The following is a 17,671-nucleotide window of genomic DNA, read 5'->3' on the forward strand; positions in this document are numbered from 1 at the left end:
AACTATTCTTTATTCTGCTTATCGCCCTGTTGGCTTTTGCTTTCCCCTCCCCCCACCCCCCAATATTTTACTGCTTCCTTTGCTCTGCCTACTGTTAAAATTTTGGCAATTCCTCTTACCTCTTTTCAGTTGACTTCTGTCTATAGGAAATTTAATTTATCTCCATTACTTTAGACCATATCTCTATGCTGATAACTCTAAAATCTTTATCTTAGGTCTCAACTTTTCCCTCCTGAGGTCCAAACCTGTCCTTATAACTGCATGATAATATTATCTAGCCCAAATGATGTACAGGTGCCTCAAGTTCGGGTCTTCAGATCTAATCCATTTATTTCTGCTCCACCCCACTGACCTTCTCTGTCTCGATAGTTCTCAGCTATGCCACTCAGCTATTCAGCTAGTCTGTAATAACTTATGAATACTTACTATGTACTAGATGTTCATAGACCTACTAAGTCTTTTAAATGTTTCCTCATTTAATAGTAATAGGAATAGTAACAAAAATAATGATAATAATAGAAAAGCTAACACATTTAGGTAGAGTTCATGTGCTGGGCACCCTTTTGAGTATCTTACATATGTTAATTCATTTAATCCTCACAACAACCCTATAAGTTATTGTCTACCCAATGATCTGATAGTATATGGACTACATCACTTTTGAAATTTTATCCTTTAAACTTCTTGGTCTTAAAATATTTTGTTCTGATTCACAGGTCATCTCTGGGGAATATGAAGATTTAGTTGGGACATTTAAGAAAATTATTTGTAAGAGTTCTAAGCAGTAGGGTCATGTGCCATCTGGCTGCACATTCATTGATAGCCAAGTGTGCACAGGATTGGCAACTAGATACTCTCCCAACACAAGACACCATGGATTCTTTCTCTCAAAGTAGCAGGTAGAATTTAAATACTAGCTTATTGGACTCCTTTTGCTACTTGAATCACTTAGCACATCCATAATATTCCATTTACAGACCAAGCAGACCAATTTTGCTAGATTGATTCATTGAGATGAACAGCTAAAACAAGTTAAAATCCATCACCACATCCCTGCATAATTTCAAAGTGAATCTAGTTTGTGTTAATGGACATTTGTTTTTATTGTCTCAAAGATTGAACTTTTCCTTCAGTAAAGCAAAATAATCTATATATATGGTGTTCTAGCCTGAACAGTACATAAAAATTAGTAAATAAGGCCCTATTAAAAATACTTATAATGTAAGTAACATGAGTCCCAATAGCATTTCGAATGTCCATTAATGCTTATTCTGAGGATCAGAGCTCATTTTACTGAGCCATTTAGTCAAATTGTGTGATTATTTAGAAAGTTAATTCATGCATACTAAAATCTAGCTTAAGTAATGCAGAGGGTAGGAGGTAAAACTCTATGGAGATGATAGTCCTTTTTGTTATTTAATGATCAGCCATAATTAACTTGCAAATTTGAAATAATTAGAACAAATTAAAGGTATTTAACTTTGCCTCCCTAAAGAAAAATTCAAATTGCACCAAATGCAGCTTTAAATTATTCAAATCTCAGAGGTCTAGGCTAGATTTTTTTTATAATGCCTTTTCTATGATGAGAATACCAATCTGCTTTTTGTCAGAAGGCATCCTATCAAGTAAGTGTTCTTTGTGTTTAATAAATGACAGCCATTCTTCTTTGTAAAAGTACTCCAGTCTCCCAAGACTACATCAGCATTTCCGTGGCATTTTAATTCAATAAAACAAAAGGTTAATGTTTTTCTACTTTTTAAAGAATGCAAATACAAGTGGTATTCAATTGGTCCTGAATGACATTTAAATTTTGCCATTCAAGCTCAGACAGACAGACTATCATGATTTGAGATTTGGGCAAAATAGAAAGAAAAATTCAAGGAATTTTGGATTATTAGAATTTTTTGGAAATTGAAGAACTGAAAATGTTTTCCTTTCTCCATCCTAAATCGGGTTTACTCAAAGTTTCCCACCTAGTATTTTATAAGTTCTATCCAATAAAATATGGAGATATCGTTCAATAAAATCTTAGCAACTTAAGAGTGACTTATACAGAGTGGCAGTCCTAAATGTCATGAGTTTAAAACTCTTTTCTTCTGCTGTCTTGATTTTAATCATTTTATCAGTACTTTAACAGCTCAAACAGATGCTGAATAAGAATAACAGAACTATTCCTAATAATTTCATCATATCAATGAATTATGTTGCCCTATATTAGTCATAGCTCTTCAGTGAATTTTGTACACATTTTATCTGGACTGTATGAAGTGATAAGAAATACTGACAATTAGGTTTTAACTTTATGTTGCCTCACACAGTGAAGGAATGGTTACAAAGTATGTGGTCAGTAAATGTTTCTTCAGTTTAATATCTGGTTCTGTGTAGTTTTGGAAATAACATATAGGGTGTTTCAAAAAGTAAACACACTTTAATTGAGCTGATAGCTTAGTTGATGCTTCTTTCTTTTCAGATTTAACCCATTGGAATTAGTACTTATTCAAAGTGTGGGACACCCTGTAGTTATTAATTTTGATACATCTCAGTATATCTTAAAATTTTTTGATAAAAATTTTTGTACTGTTTTATTCAACATTATTTTTCAATCAAGTTTATTGAAACTTACATTTAATAAAATGCACAGATCAAATTTGATGTGTTTTAACAAATGAATATACCTGTGTAACTGATACCCCAATTAGTACAGAATGTCATCACCCCAGAATGTCACTTTGCAGGAAGCCCACCCAACCACTGCACCCACTTCCCGCAAACCTCTGGCCCAGGCAAACCACTGGTCTGATTTCTCTCATATAAGATAGTTTTGCACGTTCTAAATCTTCAAATAAATGTAATAGTATATACGTGTATCTGGCATCTTTTACTCACTATATGTTTTGGAGATTTACCATGCTGCTCCGTGTTTCATTAGTCCATTACTTTTTATTCTTGAGTAATAAATAGTTCTTGAGTAATAAGTAGTTCACTGTATACCACAAGTTGTTTATCAGTTCATTTGTTGATGAACATTTAGAATGTTTCTACATTTGGGAAGGAAAAAAAAACTGAGCTGCTCTAAACATCCAAGTTCATGTTTTGGATACAAAACCTTCATCAGATATATGTAATGTGAATATATTCTCTCAGTGTGCTACTTGCCATTGTATTTCCTTAGTGGTGTTTTTGAAAAACAGGACTTTTTATTGATGAAGGCTAAAAAGATATTCTCCTATGTTTTTTTATAGGACTTGTAGACTTTTAACTTTTACATTTAAGTCTATGATTCATTTCAAATACATTTTTATAGTGTGAGTTAGGGCTCAAGGTTCCTTCTTTTACTACCCAGATATACAGTTATTCTAGCACCAATTGTTGAAAAAACTACTTTTTCTTTATTGAATTGCCTGATGTCTTTTCAAAAGGCACATACACACACACTCACACATTTATGGATTTCTGTTCCATTGATCTATATTTCCATTGTTATGTCAGTGTCACTTTAGCTTTGTAGTAAATATTGAAGTCAGATTGTATAAGTCGTCCAACTTAATAAAAACTGTTTTAGGTATTCTAGGATTCAGTTTTACATTTTAGATTCAGTTTTTTAATTTCTGATAAGGAAGCAAATTTATTATTAGATCAATTTTGGAAGAATTATTGTAAAAATATTGTTTCCCAGTTCATGAACATGGTATATCTCTACATTTATTTAGATCTTTTGAAATTTAACACAATAATACTATGTAGTTGTTCTTGCACATTTTTTGTTGAATTTGTTGGTAGCATTTAGAAAGCATATTTTTAATGTTTTTAAATTTTTCATTTATTGATTTGAGAGAGAAACATCAATTTGTTGTTCCACTTACTTATGCATTCATTGGTTGATTATTATTTTTTTTTGGTTGATTATTTTTTTAAAATATATTTTTATTGATTTCAGAGAGGAAGGGAGAGGGAGAGAGAGATAGAAATATCAATGATGAGAGAAAAATCATTGATCTGCTGCCTCTTGCACGCTCCCCACTAGGGATTGAGCCTGCAACCTGGGAATGTGCCCTTGCCCGGAATTGAACCCAGGACCCTTCAGTACACAGGCCGACACGCTATCCACTGAGCCAAAGCGGCTAGGGCCATTGGTTGATTCTTGGTGTGTATCCTGAGCAGGGATTAAACCTGCAACCTCAGCATATTGGGACAATGCTCTAACCAACTGAGCTACCTGGCCAGAGCCAGATTGATTTATTTTTTAATATTTAGCCTGTGTACTACAGTCTTGTTGAATGCACATATTCTAGCAGGATTCTGGTAGATGCTTTAGGATTTTTCAAGTTCATAGTTATGTTGTCTGTGAATAGTAACTGCTTTATTTTTGCCTTTCTAAGTTTCTTATTCTTGATGTATTCCATTAGCTAGAACTACCATTACAGTAATGAATAGAAGTAAATATTGACCGTTAAGACAACCTTGCTCTGTTCTCAGTGAAAAGGCATTTAATAATTCACCAATAAATATAATATTAAATGTAGGTTTTTGTTAGATGCCCTTTATCAGATTGAAGTAAGTTCCCTTTTATTTTTAGTTTGTTGAGAGTTTTTGTCAGAATTTTGTCAGATACTTTTTCTGCATTTATTGATGTAATTATATGGTTTTCCCCTTTATTCTTTTAATGTGAAGATTTACATGGATATATTTTTTTAATGTGTAGCCACCATTAAATTTTGGAAAAATACTCATTTGGCCATGAAGCAGTACCATTTTATGTATTACTGGATTTGATTTGCCAATATTTTGTTGAAACTTCATGTGTCTATGTTCATGAGGGATACCAGTTTGTAATAACTTAAGGTTTTGGTATCACAGTAACATAAAATGTGTTGAAGTGTTCCTTTCTATTTACTGAAAGCTTGTGTAAGATTAATAAAAATTCTTATTTAAGTATCATAAAATGTACTGGTGAAGCCACCTGATCATTTCTCTTTGTGGAAAGATTTTGATTATGAATTTAATTTCTTTAGTAGATATAAGGATATTTACATTTTCTGGTTCTTGAGCCAGTTTAAAGAAGTTATATTTTTCAATAAGTGTGAGCTTTCCTCCAGCACCTAAAGAAGAAATAATATAAACCTAACCCAGACTTTCTCAGAGACTAGATCAGGGTTTCTCAGCTTTGGCATTAGTGACATTTTGGACCAGGTCATTCTTTTTTGAGGGAGCTGTTCTGTGCATTGTTGGATGTAGCTTATAAGAAGACATGCATTCCTGTCTTCTACCCATAAAGGCTAATAGAATCAACCAATAATGATAACCAAAAACCTCTCCAGAACCTGACTAGTGTGGCTCAGTGGTTGAGCATCGACCTATGAACTGGGAGGTCAAGGTTTGATTCCCAGTCAGGGCACAAACCCAGGTGGCAGGCGTACAGGAGGCAGCCTCTCAATGATTCTCTGTCATCATTGATGTTTCTATCTTTCTTTACCTCTCCCTTCCTCTCTGAAATCAATAAAAGTATATTTAAACTAGAGGCCTGGTGCATGAAAATTCATGCACTGGAGGTGGGGGGCCTCCCTCAGCCTGGCCTGCCCCCTCTCACAGTCTAGGAGCCCTTAGGGGTGGGAGGCGACCCGGCGATCAGGGGAAGGCAATGCCCCCATCACACCTCTGCTGCTGCCACTGCCGACAGCTCAAGCCTCGGCCAGTCCTGGGCAGCTAGGCAGCTGCCATCCGAGGCTTGCCTGCACCTCGGGCTGGCCCTGGGTGGCTGGGGAGCTGAGGGGACTAGGGGACTCCAGAGGCAGGCATGGAGCGGCTGGACCAGCCTGGGGATGGGCCCAGCTGTGCCGCACGCCTGCCGCCCTGGCAGGGATGAGGGGATTGGGCGCCATCATCTTGTGGCTGTGGGTGCCGCTATCTTTGAGGGTGTGGCAGTCAATTAGCATATTCCCTTTTTATTGGCTGTGGGCACTGCACTGCCATCTTTGAGGGCATGGCAGTCAATTAGCATATTCCCTCCTTATTTGCTATGGGTGCCGCCATCTGAGGGCATGGCAGCAATTAGCATATTCCCTCCTTATTGGCTGTGGGAGCTGCCATCTTTGCGATTGTGTGAGGGTCAATTAGCATATCCCCTCTTTTATTAGATAGGATTAAAAAACTCTCCAGATGTTGCTAAATGCCCCCCATGTAGCAAAAATCCTCTCCTTCTACCCAACTTGAGAACCACTGGACTAGAGAAAGAAAGAACTTTTCCCAACTCCTTTTCTTTTGCATGAACACAAATGCAAAACAAAACATTTCCTAACAAAATACTAGCAAATTAAATCCAGGAATATCTAAAAAGGATGATCCAGCTTGACTAAATAAAGTTTATCCCAGGAATATAAAATTGGCTTAATATTTGAAAGTCAATTTGCCATATTAACATAATAAAGAAGGAAAACATCATCTTAAACAGATGCAGAAAAAGCATTTAACCTAACTCTTCCAATCCTTATCCAAAATTTAAAAAAGAAAAAGAAAATGACCTCTCATCAAACTAGAAATCTGATAGAGGGTATGAACAAGCTGCATCTCTTTAATGATGAACACTTTTAGGAACAACGTAAGGATGTCTACTAGCACTACTTCTTCTATTCAATATGACACTGGAAATTCTAGGTAGTATGATCATCCCTGAAAAATATTGTAGAGAAATAGGTAAAACTATCTTTACTTTTGAATAACATGACTGGCTACAGAAACAACTACTAAAGTTATTAAGCAAATTTAACACACAGAATTCAACTTCAAGTTTGACATATAAAAATCAATTTTATTTTTATGTACAGCAATTAGCTATCCTATAGCAATAGATATAAAACAGTAATTATTCTAAAAAGAAAGAATTTATAGTAGCATTAAAACTATCAAATTCCTAGGAATAATTTAACCAAAAATCTCTCCATTGATAATTATGAAATACTGCTGAGATAAATTTAAGAAAGCTTAAATAAATGGAAAGAAAGATATACCATGTTCTTGAATTGGAATACTCAGTAATAAGATTTTCAATTTTTTCCAAATTGAAGCTTCTATTCAGTGCTATTTAAGTCAAAATTTCAGCATGCTGCTATAGAAATTGGCAAACATTCTGAAATTTATATGGAAATGTGAAGGGACTAGAATAGCAAAAACAGTCTGCAATTTATTTACTTTTTTTTTTTTTTAATCCTTACCCGAGGATATTTTTCCATTGCTTTTTTTTTTTTTTTTTTTAAAGAAAGTGCAAGAGAGAGGGAAAGACAGAAATATCGATGTGAGAGAAGCACATCGATTGGTTGCCTCCTGCAGGAGCCCAGACCTGGGAGGAGCCTGCAAGCAGGTATGTGCCCTTGACGAGAATCTAACCCAGGACCTTTTGGTCCGCAGGTGACACTATCCTTTGAGCCAAAGCGGCTAAGGCAAAGACAGTCTGCAATTTAGAAGAATAATTTGAAAGATTTATGCTGCCCAATTTTAGGTATGTAAATTAAAGTTAGGTAATCAATACAGGTTGGTATTCACCTTAGGACAGATAAATAGGTCAGTGGGACAGAATGAAATAGACCCACATGCTCATATGTTCAGTTGCTTTTGATAAAGGTGCCAAGCAGTTCTGTGGAAAAAGGAAAGTCTTCTTAACAAATAATGCTGCATATACTTCATATAGATCTGGGGGAAAATGAACCTTGATCCCTGTCTCCCATCATACCCTAAAATTAATGTGATCATGGGGTGTTAGAACCTGATCCACAGAGGAGGGCATCATGGCACAATAGCAGGCCTGTGCTGGGTGGGGAGGACTTTCCTACTGGGGACTGCACAGGGGTTGGGTATCAGAGCTTGATACCTGGCATTGACTTGCAGTCAGTCTGCTGCCCTCCCAATAAAATCCTAACCTTGGAGCAAGCTCTCAGGCCACTTTCTCTGCTTCCACATATGTGTACCTACACCCTGATTCAAATTTATAATTTCTCATTATTAGGCTTCAACATTGTAGGGAAATCTGTTCCTTGTTCTTGGCCATTTTTATCTTGAATTCCCTCAATACATACTCCAAACCTTTACCTTTCTCAGCACCCATTTTTTCACTGCAGGAATGAATTTACCTCTGCCTTCACCAAGAAATTTGAAAGTGAAGCATGTACTTCTTCAACCTTGTCTCTCTCAACCCCACCACCCTAAAGTCAGCCAGCCAGCTAGCAAAAAGCTACAGTTATTGATCCAACTGCTTTCTTGAAATATCTTCCCAAATGTTTCATAGGCACCTCAAGCTACATTTAATTTCTCCCACCCTTCCCAAATCTTCTCTGTATTGCTTATCCACCCAAAATTCTGCCAATCATCCTCAACTCCTTTTTCTCCCTCACTTTTGACATTCAGAGCTCATCATGTTCTGCCAATTTTGAATCCTAAATATGTTTTAAAAGCTCTCCTTTCCATTCCTACCACTGCTTCTCTTCCAGACCCTCATCATCTCCTCGGAGCTGTGCCAGCACCTCTGACTCATAGCTTCTTGCAGTCTGTTCTCGAAATGGTGCCAGAGTAATTTTTCATAAATGTGATGTGGATCGTGTCATTTTCCCCCTTACAGACAGCCCTTTAATGATTCTGCCTTGCCTATAAGGTAGAGTTCAAGCCAATGACAGGGAAGACCAAACCTTTTAAGATATGACCCTCCCATATATGTCCTGTTTCACCTTCCTCTTGTCTCCACCCATATCCCACACTTGATGTTATAACAATACCAAACTATTTAACTTGTCCAAAATATATGATCAAGTTTTACTATTTGGTATATTTGCTAATACTGTTTTCTTTTGCCTTCCACCCTTCATCCTTATCTTCTGCTTAACCACTAAGATTTGGTTTAAGTGCTTCAGGAATTTCCCTTCTGTTATGTAGATAGCTTTAGGTGCCCTGCCTCTTTGTTCCCAAAACAACTTGTGTATTCCTGAATTCCAGCTTTTATCTTAGCAGATTTTAAAGGATTTGTTTCCACCTCTGTCTCCAACTTTAAAATCACTTTGAAAATATGAGCCAGAGGGTCTTTGTATGCCTATGTTTGTATGCCCAGTATCCAGCATGTATTAAGTACTCAGTAAATATCTGTTTTCATGTTTGCCCATCCCAGTCCCGTGGCATATTATGTTGTCATACAGTGTGTCATCAATAAATAGCTGATGAATATATAAGTGAATGATTGATCTTGTAATTTATTGAACAGGAATAAGGAAACCAGAAGTTGAGACAACTGGAGTTTTTCATCTGAGTGACAAGGAGAATAGGGCTTACATTCAATGAGAATGGAAACAGATGGAGGAACTAGTTTCAAGATAAAGATTATGCATTGCTTTGACATGAGTTGGTTTGGGAAGTATGACAAGATTCCTTTCACAGCTTTTCAGGAGGTACTTGATAAGGTAGCAATTGTGGACAGCACTATAGGCTGGGCAAATCTATTTAGAAATCATAATTGACAATACAATGATGTGGCATGGATCCCTGAGAAAGTGCGAAAGAGAATGACAAGGACAGAATCTTCAGGAATGTCTGCATTTAGGGAGAAGAAGTAAAAGAGTTCCCAGTAAAAGAATCTGAGTAGAAGCCTCTTTAAACTATTGCAACAATCAAGATAATATATTATGAAGTCTAAGGGAAAAATGTTTTAAGAAAGGAGTGAATTGTTGGTCTAGTAACAAGCAAGACTGTTGAAAATGAAAAGGCCATTAGATTTGTCCTTTAAAAAATAGTTTTACTAGGTATGTCTGCTAAAATTACTGTTTCTAGAAGTTTGGCAGAGAAGGGAAAGAGAGGAAGTGGTAATATAAAGGAGATAGTGAAAGTTTTTACTTTTTAATTATAAAAGTACATGCCTATTGGAAGAAATAAGAATATTCAAAAGAATATAAATTAAATTATAGAAGTATTTTTCTTAGCCATTCTATTTCTACTTCTCTGGTATTTATGTGTTCGGGACTTTAAAAATATTTGTGTATATTCTTTTATTGCAAATTGCATTTTTTTAAAAACTTAATAGTATATCATGAAGTTTTTCCACAATAGTATGGAGAACTATGTACCTCATTTCTTTTAATGGCCGAATAGTATTCCTTATGATGGATGCATCATAGTTTATTTTCTTATTCTCCTATTGAACGATCTTTGCCTTCAGTTTTTCACTATTATAAATAACTAGAGGCCCGGTGCATGAAATTCGTGCACAGGTCGGGTCCCTAGGCCTGGCCGGTGATCAGGGCTGATTGGGGCCTCCCTTTGTTCCGCACCGCCCCCTAGTGGTCTGCACATGTCATAGTGAGTGATCGATCTCCCGGTCTCCTGGTTGAACTCCCAAGGGAACACTTTGCATATTAGCCTTTTATATAGAGAGATTCTGCTGTGACCATCTTTATGGGATAACTTCTTAAAAGCAGAATTAGCTGGAAGGTGTTTAGGGTCTCCGAAGGAGGAATGCACAAGGCAGGAAGTGGTAAAGAATTATAAACTTATTAGATCATCTGGAAACCAGATGGGCTGAGCCTCAAAATGGCAGCAGCACCGAGAGACTGGGGAGTCAGAGTTTTTAAAGGACCCTAGCGGGCTTTTTCCTAGGGGAATTTTCTGAGTGGGTCCAGATCTTGGGCAAGGGGAAGTTACTAGTCTTAGCAAATGGAATGTGGTCTAAGGGAAATGGAATGGCATTACAAAATGATCAGTTTCTCAAGGGAGGGGATATCAATTCCATTGTTCGATCAGACCTAATGGAGGGTAGGTGCATTTTTACTTATTTTATTTGTGTTGACATATCACCCACAAAAGAGCAATACCAACGTGCAGTTCCTTCAGCAGTTGCTAAAATGCTGTCGTTCCACACCCTCACTGACATCAAGTATTATTATACTTTCCCACTTAAGAATTGAAGTTTTAGGTTTAAGTTTGGCTTTGATTTTTAATGAAAAATTTGATCTTGTTTGTAATTCTAAGACAAAACCTAGTTGAGAGGAGGGAGGAGTTTATAAGTATTAAGAAAAGGAGATGATTGACAGGCCATAGTCACAGAGGGCATGGGTCAAAATGGTATCAAGAATATGAATAGACCTGGCTGGAGTCGCTCAGTTGGTTGGGTGTCATCCTGTGCACCGAAAGCTTGCCAGTTTGATTCCCATAGGGAGGCAACCAATAGATGTTTCACCCTCACATCAATGTTTTTCTCTCCCTCTCCCTTCCTCTCTCTAAAAAAAAAAAAAAAATAAAAATAAAAATAAAATAAAAAATTATATTTTAAATAGTATGAATAAAAGGTATGATTTTCTTCAGAGATATTAAGAGAGGAATAGTAAATGGGTAAAGATGAGAATAAATGCAAATGAAAGAACTACTTTTTTATACAGTCATTCTTATTTTAGGAAAATTAGAAACCAAGTTCCCTGTTGAGTTAGAGGATTACCAGGATGGGGTTTGGAATAAAGCTACAGAAGACCTTCTGTGTAAACTGGGGTAAAGAAGCAGGAAGCAATCGGTATTACAACTGATCAGAATTGGTTGGTGTTGGGAGCTCAGCTGAGCTGAGAATGAGTGAACTTGGGGGAAGCCAGTAGTAGTCTTGGTCACATTAACAAGCAGAGGTGTAGAGTTGGATTTGCCTGGTTTGGGGGCTTCTGGTGTAAGTTATTTATCTTACATTCACAGTGAGTTAGTTTTAGTCTCCTGTTTTCCTGTCCCATGAATAGAGGTTTTATGAGCTAAGATACACATTCATTAGTGTTCCTCATGGGAAAGTGAACCCTAGGTTCTGATAGGAAAAAAAAAATCTTTAGAGTATAAATATACAGGCAGTCCTTGGGTTACATCAGACTCGACGTACGTCGTTTCGTGGTTCCGTCGCCATCTCCCATTTATTTATAAAAAAAAAGTTTCATCATTTTGACGTATGTACACATGTGCTTTATGTTTTTTATTATTTATTTACCACAAGTAAAGGTCAGGAATTGTTATCTTTCTTTTAATTTTTTTTTACTGTTTCACTTCATTACTGCTGTGTATATGCTCCATATGAGTGACATAGGTACTTATGTAGGTGGGTTCCAACATACGGCGAAAATTGCGTTATGTCGTGCCATAGGAATGGATCTCCAACGTAACCTGAGGACCTACTGTAATACATTGCATTATGTCAGCATAAAGCCATACTGCACAAAGCCATTTGATTTCTTGTTTTTTATTAATTAACTAGAGGCCCAGTGTATGAAATTTGTGCACTGCAGGGGGCGGGGGAGAGAGTCCCTCAGCCCAGCCTGCACCCTCTCCAGTCTGGACCCCTCGGGGGATGTCTGACTGCCTCTCGCAATCCAGGACTGCTGGCTCCTAGCCGCTTGCCTGCCTGCCTGCCTGGTCGCCCCTAACCCCTCTGCCTGCCTGCCTGATAGCCCTAACCACCTCTGCCTGCCTGATGGCCCCTAACCACCTCTGCTTGCCTGCCTGATTGCCCTAACTGCTCCCCTCCTGGCCTGATCGTTCCTAACTGCTCTCCTGCTGGCCTGATTGCGCCTAACCACCTCTGCCTTGCCCCGCACCCAGGACCCAGGATTCCCTCTTCCAGCCAGTCGCAGGCACCCGGGACCTGGGCTTTCCTCCCTCTGGCCAGCCGCAGGCACCCAGGCCAGCTTATCCTGGGCCAGCCACAGCTGCAGCTGCAGGGGACCATGGGCAGGCAGCTTCACCCAGGCCACAGCTGCAGGCCCTGGCACCCGGGACTGTGGGGCAGGCGGCTTGTCACTCTCCCGGGCCGCAAGTGCAGCCGCTGGCACCTGGGACCATAGGGCGTGTAGCTTGTCTCTCTCCTGAGCCTCAGCCCCAGCTGCTGGTGCCTGGGACTGCGGGGCGGGCAGCTCATCCCTCTCCCGGACTGCAGCCTGGCTGGTCCCCATTCCTCGCTCGCGAGCTCATTTGTGCCTGGCTGGTCCCCATTCCTCTTTCATGAGCTCATTTGTGCCTGGCTTGTCCCCATTCCTCTCTCAAGAGCTCATTTGTGCCTGGCTGGTCCCCATTCCTCTCTCCCCATTGTTGAGCATCTGAGCCATTATGACGTGATGGTGTGACAACCATTTGCATATTAGCTCTTTATTATATAGGATAAAAATATAAACAAACATTACTGATCAATACAAACAGAAGGCCAGTGACTTTGATGGATTTACATGATTTGACTTCTGCCCCAGGGCAACTGGGGCTTAGTAATGGATCCAGTAACACTCTATCAGTTCTTTATTGTCTAGATATTATCTCTGCTTCTGGGGAGTTTAAACATCTTAATTTTTAGAACTTTACTTTTTGAGTAAAAGTCTTCTTTTTCTTTTAATTTTTACTTTATGGACATGGAGAAGAGAAACCCAAGTGTCATGAGTCTGTGGTGAACTTACGTTAGAAGGAAAAGGCTGGTTGAATATTAAGGGATAAATATACATCATCAGAACATTACTCTATAAAAAATAAAATGTTATGAGAGGAAATGTGCTAAGATGGGAACACAATTTAGTTTAGAGCAAAGCATATGCACGTGTTTATTTTTATTAAAATTCCTCTTACTCCATATTTACCTTGTTGCTTTATAATGGAATTATGTGAGGACAGAGACCAAACCTTCCACATGCACTATTGTACTGTCTTCTTCTATACTCTGGGTACATAAAAAATACTCTTACAATTGAAAATGGGAAACACAAATGCACTTTGAAGCAATTTGGTGATATTTTAATTCCTGATGTCCATCTTTGGTACTTGGAAGCACTTCCGTTACGCAGATCCTGCTTAGCTTGCTTTTATTGTTACTTCTGCAGATACTCTGGCTCTTTGTCATACTCCGTGGCTTTATTAGTAGTTTCCTGGGTTTGAATCTCAGTTTCCCAAATCCAAGTACAGGCTTTTGGAGGATAGAGACAATTTCTTCTCCAACATTGTTGTGACAGGACACAAAATAGTAAATTATTTAAATTATACCTCACTTTAATAAAATAAGAAAAAGAATGTCTTTACTGCCATGAATTTTATTTCAACTCATGTGGAATTTATACACCTTTGAGGAATCTGTACTTCTTCTGTGCTCTCTGCAGCTCATTCATATCTATTCTTTTCAGTTTGTTGAAGTCAGCATGTGATGGTTGGCTTCTTGGAACATCATCATCCATCAAAAGGCACCAAGAGTCCAGTAACAGTGGAGAGACTAGAAGAGAGAAGAAGACAGTTGGGTTTCAGTCACCTATGGAAGATGATGCCCTGTGGACATGTCAAAAGACAGATACATATCAACCCCAAAGAGGTAAGCTTAGCATCTATAGGAGCAAAATGAGAACCTGCTTCTGGGGAGTGTTAGAATCTTACTAGCCACGACCTTCAGATGATTTCCTACAACCCTGAGCAGGTTAAATATGTCACAAGCTGACATGTGCCTGCAAGGCCATAGGTATCCCATCCCGATCAGTGAATTACATCAGCATGTCTCTTAGAATACTCATATGAGAAACTATCCCATTTATCCCTCTTTCTGCAAGCAGCCAACCGTAAGAATTATTCAGCAGTAAGTATGATCATAGACACAAAATAATGCTCAAAGTGAGTAAAGAGGACAAGAAACTGAACATAAATCTCTGCCGGGAAAGTAAACTCTAACAACTACAGTTAATCTTCAATTAACTGGAAATATGGGGAGGGTGGAGGAGAGGTCATGGATAAATTCTACATTGTGGCTGCAACAGAACCTCATAAGTCTTAAGCATATATTGCCTAGCAGTCTTAAGTACCAGTGATTCTTCTTATTTTATATGTCATGGATATTTTTTTAAATCAATTATAAACAACTGTGTGAAATGTTGAGTGAAGCAGTTAAATGTAATTGTGTTTCCCAGTTGTTTCTGGAGTGGCTCTGACTTCATCTCTCCTGGAATTATTTTTTTTTCTTTTTTATTGGATTTATTGGGGTGACATTGTTTAATAAAATTATATAGGCTCCAGGTGTACAATTCTCTAACACATCATCCATACATTGTATTGTGTGTTCACCACCCCAAGTTCTCCTGGAATTTTGAAGGGAAGGATTTAGGAGCAGAGTGGGAGGAGTCTGGCATGTTGTACAGAAGAGCTCTACAGGAAACAAAGGGCCAAAAACGGCTTGGCACCCTCTGCTCACACTTCTTTCCACACACTTTTCTTTCCTGCTCACAGCCATTAACCCTGATTTCCGTCTGATTTGCCTCTTTTCCATTGAGCTTACCCTGCCCCATATCCTATCTAATAAAGAGGGAATATGCAAATTGACCATCAAGCTGTCACAAAGATGGCAGCACCCATAGCCACAAGATGGCAGCGCCCAGTCCCCTCAGCCCCACCGGAGTCCCCCAGTCCTTTCAGCCCCGCCAGGGGGGTGGCAGGCACGCAGTGTGGCTGGACCTGTTGCTCCTTGCGCCTGCCGCCGGAGTCCCACAGTCCTTTCAGCCCAGCCAGGGGGGCGGCAGGCGCACAGTGTGGCCGGGCCCGCCCTCAGCCCCCCAGGGCTGAACCGAGGCCCAGGCAAGCCTCGGATGGTGGCTGCCCAGCTGCTCAGGGCCACCCGAGGCTCAGGTAACCAGGGCCAGCTAAGGCTTGCACTGCCGGCAGTGGCAGCAGCAGAGGTGTGATGGGGGCGTCACCTTCCCCTGATCGCCGGGTCGCCTCCCACCCCTGAGGGCTCCTGGACTATGAGAGGTGGCAGGCCAGGCTGAGGGACCCCCCTCCAGTGCATGAGTTTTCATGCACTGGGCCTCTAGTCTGGTATAAGCGGCCACGTTTTCATCAGCTCTCTGGACGCTCTCACCTGCTCCCCAAGAGCTGTGGGTGCTTTATGAGAGCTGCAGGTGTGGCTCCATCCTTTCCTCCTGTCTGCCAGCATTGTCATGTTGTTTGGTTTTAATTGTGATTAATCTAGAAGTTATTTAATCCTTTCCCAGATAATTGATGATAATTAATGCAAACTTCAGAAGGGAGTCTAGGCACAATCTGAACCAAAGCAAAAGTTTATTTTGTTTGACATAGTGAAAAGTTCTGCAGACTTCCATCGCCTTTGGGTAACCTAGAAACAAAAATGCAATTCAGGAGGCTGAGAACCTGAGATGGAACCATCGCCCTCTCTGTGGGTGGTCCTTCAGAAAGGGGCGGCTCTTCCGGGGCTTCCTCATTCTCAGTCATCGCACTTTGGAGAGTGGAGAACCTGTCAGAATCGGTGTGGTGGTTGCACCGCAAGGCTTAACGCAGTCTTCTGTTAACTTGTCACCAAATTTGTGTTGTATGTCAGCACTAAAATAAAATGCCACAATGAGAAAAATGTAGTGTAATAGCAAAGGGACAAATAACCTGTGTGATTGGTTAAGACCACAGCCACATTAGAAAGCTGCAATGGAAAAGGCACTCTGAGAAAGGTATCTGGCCAGCCCTTGCCACGGTGGAGGTTAATCTCTCCCGGGCCTGGCCACAGAAGCCGGAAGCCTGGAAAGGGCTTGTGTCCAAAAAAAATCAATTTCTAATTTGAAACAAAATCATTTTTGACTAACAGGGTTTCAGAACCCATTACTTTTTGCTGTACAGTCTGCTGACATTTCAGCACTTTCTGTTGTGCACAATGAATCCTAATAGTCATTTTATAATGTTGCTATACCAATCAATTTAACCAGGAGAAAGCTGTTACAATTCTGCAAAGTTTTCAGGAACAGCTTTCACTCATGGTATTATTTTTTTTCATTAGGTGTTTTTTCCCCCTCCTTTTTTTTTTGGGGGGGGGGGGTGGGTGGTGGTGGTGGTGGTGAAGTGTTGCAGTGAAAAATTGAAACATTTTCATCTTTTCAAGAGTTTTGTTTTAAGGCATTGTACTCGTAAGAATTAACTTTTTTTCTACTCATAAGAAAGGCTATATTGTATTTTTCTCTTCTTTTATTTTAATACTAGAGGCCTGATGCACAAAATTCATGCATGGGTGGAGTCCCTAGGCCTGGCCAGCAATCAAGGCCAATTGGGACCTTCCGGCTGCTGGCCAGGGTCTCCTTTCGTTCTGTGCCGCCCCCTGGTAGTCAGCGCACGTCATAGCAAGCGATTGAACTCCTGGTCTCCTGGTCGAACTCCCAAGGGGACACTTTGCATATTAGCCTTTTATATATATAGATGAAGCATTAGCAAAATTATGGTATACCTGGTCATTGAGGGAGGCCCCTGTGAGTCATTCTGCTCATTGCAGACCTGGTATACACAGATCCCAGGACAGGGCAATGTTATTGCATTGCTGTTTGCTGTGATACCCAACCAAAGGGGAGACACTCGCCAAGGTGGGCTGCAAAGGGTTCGGCACCTGTTTCTCATGAGGCCAATGACCTCCCACCAATTGCCTAAGTTAGACGACTTGGCTTATCATCTCCTTAACTGTTTTCCCTTTTTAGTGTCTGAATTTTTTAATATACTTTTCTTCTGTCTTATATCCTTTTTTTCTTTTGTTGTCCTTTAATTATTAAGTACTATATAGGACATTTACTGCAGGACTGTTATTTATTGTCAGTCTCTTTCTCCTTTATCTCTCCTACCCCCTCACCATTCTGCCAACTTTATACATACTAAACATGTAAAAAAAAAGGACCTGATTCTTGTC

General features: G+C 39.5%; 1 protein-coding gene across 7 annotated transcripts in view; it reads left to right on the forward strand.

Annotated features, from left to right (window-relative positions):
* Nucleotides 1–17,671, forward strand: part of KIAA1328 — a gene marked incomplete at its 5' end in the record, with an annotated part of 160,341 nt that overhangs the window by 109,389 nt on the left and 33,281 nt on the right. For all 7 annotated transcript variants that reach the window (XM_079784464.1, XM_079784463.1, XM_079784462.1 and 4 more), the window contains one exon: nt 14,145–14,326. In XM_079784464.1, coding sequence (XP_079640590.1) covers nt 14,145–14,326 — 182 coding nt within the window. The remainder of the gene's footprint in view (nt 1–14,144; nt 14,327–17,671) is intronic.

This window comes from Cnephaeus nilssonii (genome assembly GCF_951640355.1).
Source record: "Cnephaeus nilssonii genome assembly, chromosome: 11".
Lineage (NCBI taxonomy): Eukaryota > Metazoa > Chordata > Mammalia > Chiroptera > Vespertilionidae > Cnephaeus > Cnephaeus nilssonii.